The sequence below is a fragment of the Cenococcum geophilum genome (genome assembly GCF_001692895.1).
Source record: "Cenococcum geophilum 1.58 unplaced genomic scaffold K441scaffold_112, whole genome shotgun sequence".
NCBI classification, from domain to species: domain Eukaryota; kingdom Fungi; phylum Ascomycota; class Dothideomycetes; order Gloniales; family Gloniaceae; genus Cenococcum; species Cenococcum geophilum.
Genome location: NW_027137670.1, coordinates 216915 through 225622, shown reverse-complemented (window position 1 = coordinate 225622; position 8708 = coordinate 216915). Strand labels below are relative to the sequence as shown.

Below are 8708 nucleotides of genomic sequence, written 5' to 3'. Positions count from 1 at the left end.
ATAATATACTCAGTACTATATATATTTAAATCTTTCTAGTAGTCCTTAATGGACGATTCTATAGTGATTCCTATATAAATAAGCATACGCGTAGAGTTCTTGCCTGTATATTAGCTGCCATAAGCGTAAGTGCTCTATTTCTTTATCTAGTGGATAAAGCTCTGTATGCTTATTCGTCTACTCTACAAGCTTATCTATAATATCTTCTATAAAGAATAAACTAAATAACTTAAAAGGATCGTGCGTATTAACCTCAGGAGGAAGATTTGGTAAGCTATGGTTGTCAAAATTGTTAATATAGAGAGGTTTAAAATTGGGCAACGGCCAGGGCTTTGGGGGGGGGGGGGTATTTTCGCCGTCTTATACAGGGGAACGTTATATTAAGTAGCCTAAATAAGATCTATATCAATTCTAATACAATTAGAAGGCATAGCGGTCGTGTAATTAATGGTTAAATTCTATATAGCTATACGCGTTATTTTAAGAACAATATTCCGCACGGACTATTTACGCTAAGGGCCTTAATGGGTTAAGGGATAGTATCTACCTAGTAAGTAGTATTAATTTAGGGCCGTATAAGGTTTTCTATTACAATACTAATTTCTTTTATAAAAGAAGGGGTTAGGGGTAAGGTTTTAGGCTAGATAAACCGCCTACTCCGTATATTAAGCTGTAAGCCTAAATAGGCTAGCTATTTTCTTTTTAAGATTATATTATAGCTTTTTAAGTCCGTAATAAGAAAAGGGACATTATATTACCTTTGTCTATTAATATAGAGGTAAATCCGCAAGATAGTTATAATAGGCTGCCCTATCTGCCCGTTATACCTATAAATAGGAATTGGTTTAGGCAGTTCTTTAATAGGTATATTTAAAAAGTTAGCTAGCTTTATAGTATACTAGGTGTCTATTAAGGCAAAGGTATTTACTTTAGAGTTAGCTAAAGTAGAGGTTAAAACTTAATATTTATTACGGAATAAAGTATAAGGGATAGTGTAGCTTCTTCTACTAACTAGCTAACCTAGATTAATATATAATATATTAATCCCTTTTAACCCTAAAGAGGAGTCTTTTTTTTAAGGTTCCTCTTTTTCTAACTCTATACTATCTTTTTAGATTAATAGGACCTTGTTTACTTTTATATTTATTAGGCAATCCTTTATATAGTAGCCTTTTTAACTATAAAAGAAGTAAGCTCCTTAATTACTAAGGGCCTATATACGGGGGTTGCTATATATAGGCCGAGTATTTACTAGACCTACAGTAGGACTAGCTATATAGCTAGCTACTAAATTAACAGCGGGCTATATAGGTAGTACTATAGGGGTTATTAATTATGCTAGGGCATTACAGGCCGTTCTTATATTATTTATAGTCTAATTTAAAGGGTTTTTAGCTTTATACCGTTTAGTATATACCTTAATTTAATAAAGGCCTTAGTTAATAGCTAAGTACTAGTTCATAAGTTCCTTTAGCGTTTATATAATAGTAAAAACTAGTAGTATAGCTCGCTATAGGTCTAGGGTAAGCTTATTAAATAGGTCTAGTATTAGATCTTTCTAGGGAATTTAAACTTAGCTAGCTAGGTATAGAAAGTGGGTCTAAAAGGCTAAAAAGGTCTCTGTTATTTTTATATTTAGGCTTTTATAATTAAGTCGGGCGTTTTATACTTTAAAGGGGTCCTTATAGATAGAAAATAGGTAGACAATTATCTCTTCTCTAGAGAGGAAGGGATTTACTAAGTCCTATACATATCGCGGACGTAGGTGCGTTTATATATCCCTGCCAGTATGGCTAAAAACATAGGCCATTTTAGCTTAAGTAGTAGGGAAGTAATCCGTATTAACTTTAAGCTTATTCTATAATTAAAGCTTCTAATTATTAAATATAGGGTTAGTTCTATTTATAAGTAATAGGGGGTCTATAACCTTTACGGACCGCAATAATGCTAATACTATATATTAAGCTAGGGCCTTAAGGACCGTAGCAAGTCTCTAGGTATTTAATAACTTTTTACTAGGTATAGGGGGTTTTCTAGCTTTAAGCAGCTCTTAAAGTTATTTAATTTTAGTATTAGCTGCTATAAGCTCTACCTAGGAGTTTAAGTTAGTTACTATTTTACTATTAGAGGCATTTAAGGGTCCTATAGCTGCTTTACCAGCCGCTATAGTTCTTAGTATAGTAATATAGTTATTAGGGTAACTTCTAATAAGATTCTATAAAGGTTTTAGCCTATATATATTCTATAGGTCTTATTATTCTTTTCTATTCTTTTAGTTTTGTTTTATTCTTTAAGTTCTAATAATAGTCTTTAGGTCTACTTCTATATTCTATTCTTATTTATAGTTTATAGATATTTTTAAGTTCCTTCTTAAAAAGAAGAGTAGACAAGCTTTAAATAATATTAGCGACTTAGTTAATTAAGGCACGAGCACAGCAAAAGGGTCGCGTAAGCCTATATAATTGAATTGTCTATAAATAAAGATCTAAAGCTAAAAAAAGGAAAGGAGATAAAGGGTAACGCCGCTTAACGTTATATATAATCCTTTAGTTACATAATAGCAATTATCTAAAACTATATAAAACTATCTACGACTATCCGCTATAATCTACTAATATCTACTAGCTATAATTTACTAGTTTCTACTAATATTTATTAGTTTTTACTAATATCTATTAGTTTCTACTAGCGCCGTAATACGTAATAGTATAGGAGGTGCTAAAGCTGATTAAACTGTAGGATAAAGGCTAGATAAGTTATATAAAAGGGTTACGTATTTACGTACTATATATATTTCTTAGGTGTATAGTTATATATTTAAAGACCCTTAGTCTCTACTATAGATAGCTATCTCTTTATAGTAAATCTTAAAATATAATTAAAGTTAATCTATTAGGTACTTACTCTACTAATTACGCTTATATCTTTATTTACCTATATACCTAGCCTATTAGTAAGTCTACCGTAGTGCTTACTATAAGGCTTTATTATAACCTTCGCCTCATACTAAGACGCCCCTTTTCCTTAAGGATTCGTCTTATAGTTCTTTAGAACCTATTAATATATCTTATTTTCTATTAATTAGACTTCTTATCTATCTTATACCTTATATTTAAATCCTTTATAACCCTTTTAAAAGGACAACTAATCTAATTTTTAGGGAATTATGCCGCTACAATAGCTTTAAGAGCGAAAAAAACGGACCTTAGAATACGATAACGATAAGATACGCGTATAATTAGCTTTTAAAAATATCGCGAGCGACTATATTATAGGGGCGCTAGCTAGATTAGAGCTACTTCTCGAAATAATCGCTAAGCCCTAGAATATTATACTATTACTCCTATAACGTAATCCACAAGCATGTGGCCCACACAAGCATGTGGCCTACTTTAAAACCCTACCAAAAAATCGTTCCTTAATATCTCAACAACGGCTTAATAATAAATTATAAAAATTTAAAATTAGACTCTTCTACCTATTTTAAGACCCCTGTTAAAGTTTTGAAGTAATTTAATAAGTGGTTTTTAAGATATAATAATTAAGTTTAAATTTAAAAGCCAAATCTTAATATATTAATAATGGCTACACTAATTAGTCTAAAACTTTAATAGAGGTCTTAAAGTAAGTATAAGAGTCTAATTACAAAATTTTATAATTTATTATTAAGCTGTTGTTAAGATATTAAAGAACGATTTTTTGGTTTTTTGGTGGGGTTTTGAAGTGGGCCACATGCTTGTGTGGGCCACATGCTTGTGGATTACGTTAAGTATAGAAGAACCGTTTAATTTATATATCTAGATTTAATAAAAGCTAAATAAGATTGCTAACGCCTTAATAAATAATACTAATCTAAAGGAGCTAGATAAGCTAATCGATAAAGTATTATTAATTTAATAAAGCCCTTTTAATATACTATAAACATCTAATGAAATAATTAAGATGACGCCCTTGTATAAGCGTAAGTGACCTAAGACAAAAAAAACCACGTGGAGGCATCTTTGTTGCTCGCCACGGATCAGGGACTGGAATATATTGAGAGCCTATCATATATCGCCGCGAACATTTCCAATGCTAAATATAAGGATTTTCGAGATAAGCAGGAGTACTGGCGCGAACGGATATCTATTCGATTAGCCGGCATGGCGCTTTCTCATTTATTCTGACGGCAAGGGCAAATAATAAGTAAATATGGGACGGTGTGTTTCGGCTACAACACGTGGAAAAGGAGATCGTGTTGAGATTCTGTCCACTGGCGGCGCCAATCCTGACGGCGAAGGAGATTCCATCTTTTCTGTCGTAGAAGCAGTACTTTACGGTATCCTTATGTTAATAAGCTTTTGATCGAAGCAGTGGCAGACACAAGAAATTGCAATTCTGCTAAAAAGCCTTAACCCCGGTTATCTTCCATGATTGGGCTCTTCCTTGATAACAACAGAGTTAATAGTAAAATCTTGACAAACTTGCTAGAATCCAATGAAATCAATAACCACCTTCAATTTTGTGGCTGTACACAATTCTGTATCAAACGTGCACATCTGGTCACAGGCCAGTGCTGACGCCATCATCTGGGAAATTTTGAAAGGTTGGAACCTGTCCTCGGCCTTGATCGCTGCGGGTGCAAATGTAAGATCAGCTTTAACGCCTAGACGCCTAATGGGGCGGTCCAATGTGCAGTGAGGATTAGTGAAGCTGATGCTAGATTGTGAGCGATGGATCGAACGCTAAGAGAAACACGGGTGAAAGCTGAGAAGATTTCGAGAGGAGTGGCGCGGTAGAGACGGAGAGCTTTATCGGAAAGGATTTCGAAGATAGGAGAAAAGTCGATTTAAGTTGACTGGTCAAGTTTTGATGCAGGTTGGCTGCCGATTTGCCACGCCCATTGGAATCTTGGAAATGGCGCATCTAAATGACGGCTAAGGCGGACACCCTGGGCCGAAATTTAGGCCCCTGCTCCATCCAACGGAGCCGGTGCGCGGTTCTCCACAACGCGATAATTTGCTCCCAAACAACGACGATCAATTTTATACTGTTAAGACCGTCGCATGATTCCATCGCAAAGTTGTTTTTCCATTGTGAGACGTGTTTATCCACCTGCGTGGACACCACGACTCATCCAAAACCTACGCGCTAGCAACCCCGGATCCCTTGATACCCCAGATTTGGGCGCCGGCCTCCCCGGGGAGTCCGAGCCGCCAGCCATGCCAGCCATGTCAGCCTAAATGCAGCCTTCCAGCCATGAAACGTCATGTCTCCAAATTTGTTTTACATTGGCCAATCCAAAGCTTTCGCTTAATGTTGGTGACTCTCGCATCGACCTCTGATCTTTTCGACTTCTGTGACCTTGTCTGACCGATGGTGAAAACCCGGGGCCATGGCACCGAAAGCTCACCGGCAGCGTAACATCGCCCAGCCTGTCTTTGATCGATTGGCAGGCTTATGCCTCCTTTCGTCGCGTGATACATTGACATGCATCAACAGCCGAGGTGAGTTCCACCGAGAAACGGAGTTTAACCAGCTCTGGCCCTTCCCATCACGCCACAAGTGTAACGGTGCAAGGGCAGCCTAGTGGTCTTGCAGAGGGATAAATCAGAGATGGCGCCAGCTTTGCTGCCCGCAGCAGCTCTTAAGCGTCTGACGCTGCATTTTATCGGCTAAGCCCTCGCCTTCCCTCAATCATCATTCTCACCAAGATGTCGCAAGACGCAAAAACAGAGTAAGCATATCTAACGAATTATGGCGTGTTTGTTTCGCAGCAGCTAATTATTCATCGTGGGCTGAATAGCCCGATTGCTGTAGATAATACTGATAGGCGTGGCTCGATGTTCGCCGATGAGAGTAAGCGTCGTCAAAGCGTCCATGATTTGACCGAGAATACCACCGGAGAGTGAGTTCGTTGAAATAAGAATATAGGGTCCTTCTAGCTGAAGCCGCGTAGGATCCGAAACCCTCTAGTGGGAATCCCCAAAGAGCAGCTCTTCCAAGATGTAGACGTGTTCGCAACTGAAAATCAATTAACCGATATAATCCCACTTCTACGAAAAGGCGCTCTGGTTGCACAAAATCCTCTTGGATACGACACAATTGAAGAGCTTGACGAGAGTGACCGGGCCGTTTTACGCGAAGAGCGGACTCATCGATGGCGCCATCCTAGGATACTCTATTTCACCATCATTCTCAATTCAATTGCGGCCGCCATCCAAGGCTGGGATCAAACAGGCTCAAATGGAGCAAATTTAACATTCGATGTCGCCCTTAACATCCCAGAGGAGGGATCTGTGTGTGAGGCCGCTGGCACCTGTACCAAAAATCAATGGATTGTGGGCTTTATTAATTCATGTCCATACATTGCAATTGCCTTCTTGTAAGCCCCGCCGGTGTCGCTGAATTACGCGCTTATGAGAAATTCTAATACATATCTATCTTCAAAGTGCTGCTTGGATCTCAGATCCAATCAACAATTACATTGGCCGGCGAGGGACTATCTTTATAGGAGCGATTTTCAGTCTTCTTGCACCTTTTGGGATGGCAACATCACAGCACTGGGGTGAACTCGTAGCTTGTAGAGTTCTACTCGGAATCGGAATGGGCCTCAAAGAAGTAACGGTCCCCGTCTTTTCTGCCGAGAATGCCCCTCCAAATATTCGTGGAGGTTTGGTCATGTCATGGCAAGTTTGGACTGCTTTCGGTATCTNCATGGGAACTAGTGCCAATCTTGCAGTGAAGGTAAGCCATAAATGTGCTTAGTACCTGAATGGCTTTGGGCTAAAGGTCCTTTTGTAAACAGGATGTCGGTAAAATTGCCTGGCGTCTGCAATTGGGATCTGCTTTTATTCCTGCTATTCCCCTTGTCATAGGAATTTACTTCTGTCCAGAGTCACCAAGGTGGCTTATGAAGAAAGGTCGGGTTTCTCAGGCCTACCAGTCTTTCCTGAGGCTCCGAAATTCTCCCGTTCAAGCGGCCCGGGATCTTTACTACACTTATACTCTTCTCAAGCAAGAAGAGATACTGATAAAGGAGTCGGGTCTTTCCACGAATGGGAATTTTTTCACCCGTTTCGTTGAATTGGTCACCATTCCTCGCATACGGCGTGCTACTCAAGCTGCGGGTATCGTTATGATTGCTCAGCAAATGTGTGGCAGTAAGTAATATCCCGCAAGACATCTGTGATTTCACGACAGCTGACATGCACCCCTAGTTAACATTATTGCTTTCTATTCCTCCACCATTTTTCGAGAAGCCGGAGCAAGCATCACCAAAGCTCTTCTAGCCTCGTGGGGATTCGGACTCGTGAATTTCGTTTTTGCCTGGCCCGCTGTCTGGACAATTGACACTTTCGGACGTAGAGGTCTCCTCCTTTTCACCTTCCCAAATATGTGCTGGACCCTCCTTGCCGCAGGCTTCTGTTTCTGGATCCCAGAAAGCAGCAGCGCCCATCTTGGTTTGATCGCCCTCTTTATTTACCTGTTTGACGCTTTCTACTCTCCTGGGGAGGGACCAGTCCCATTTACTTACTCTGCCGAGGTTTTCCCCCTCTCACATCGAGAGGTAAGTCGGGTGCAACGAGTTTTTTCTTCCCATAATAACAAGCAATCCAGGTGGGAATGTCGTTCGCTGTTGCGACAAACAATTTTTGGGCTTCCGTACTCTCTCTCACACTACCACGCATGCTTCGAGCACTCAAACCTCAAGGAACCTTTGGCTTCTACGCCGCACTCAACTTGCTAGCATTCTTCATGATATTCCTATGGTTGCCTGAAACTAAACAGCGAACTCTGGAGGAATTAGATTACGTATTTGCTGTGCCGACACGGACTCATATGAAGTTCCAGGTTACCCAAACAGCACCATGGTGGTTCAATACATACATCCTTCGAAGACGACGGCCAGCACCACAGCTGTACAAGTTTGACGAAGTCACGTCTTCTCCGGAGATCGAGCAAGAGGCCAAAGGGGTGAAAGAGGCGTGAGTGCTTAGGTCTAATGCTGTATGGAGGTTGGTCCAGTTCGGTTAGATCAAACTCTTGTGTGGTTCTGAGTTCTGGCGGTAAAGTTGATGCTGGGGAAACACGGCCCTCCTAAGTAGGGTAAATTTAGTTAGTGAAATGTGTAATGCATCTGAATTTGACCGCCATGAACTAGGAGCCCTTCACGTACCCTTTCTATCCCAGCCTCGCACTACAACTGTGACTGCAAAAGCCGAAACTACAATGATAATGATACTATGTATATTAGGCTAGAATATAATTGGTTTAAAATTCTATTATGACTATTATAACTGCGTTATATTTTATAAAACGCAAATAAAAATTAATTTTTAAAATATTTAGTTACTCTTAAAACGACGTCTATAAGCTCTTAGGTTATCTTGTAAATTAGACGCTTTTTAGCAGAATTTTAGCCGAACTTAGTTAGATTAATACGTGCTTGGTTACGGAGTAGAATACGTTTATATCTACTTCTTATATTTTAAATTCTATAATAGAGCGTCTAAGAGCTTATATGCATCGCTTTAATAGTAATTTAAAAAATTTAAGATTTCTTCTTTTTATAAATTATAGCCTAACTACAGTAGATATATCTGTATTTATTTAATATATTAGGTTTTTTAAATAGTTGTTATTCTTTATATATATATTATAGCCCTATAAAAGTATTATTAAGGGATAAGATATAGTATTATAAAAGAAGAGTTACACTTTAGAAT

General features: G+C 38.7%; 1 protein-coding gene across 1 annotated transcript; it reads left to right on the top strand.

Annotated features, from left to right (window-relative positions):
* The first annotated feature begins 5789 nt into the window (after positions 1–5789).
* Positions 5790–8109, top strand: K441DRAFT_671952 (uncharacterized protein). Its single transcript, XM_067650497.1, has 6 exons — positions 5790–5887; positions 5939–6364; positions 6432–6726; positions 6788–7142; positions 7200–7549; positions 7600–8109. Exons 1-6 carry the CDS (start codon positions 5823–5825, stop codon positions 7969–7971), a joined length of 1863 nt encoding a protein of 620 aa, XP_067496245.1. The 5' UTR covers positions 5790–5822; the 3' UTR covers positions 7972–8109.
* The last annotated feature ends 599 nt before the right edge of the window (positions 8110–8708 follow it).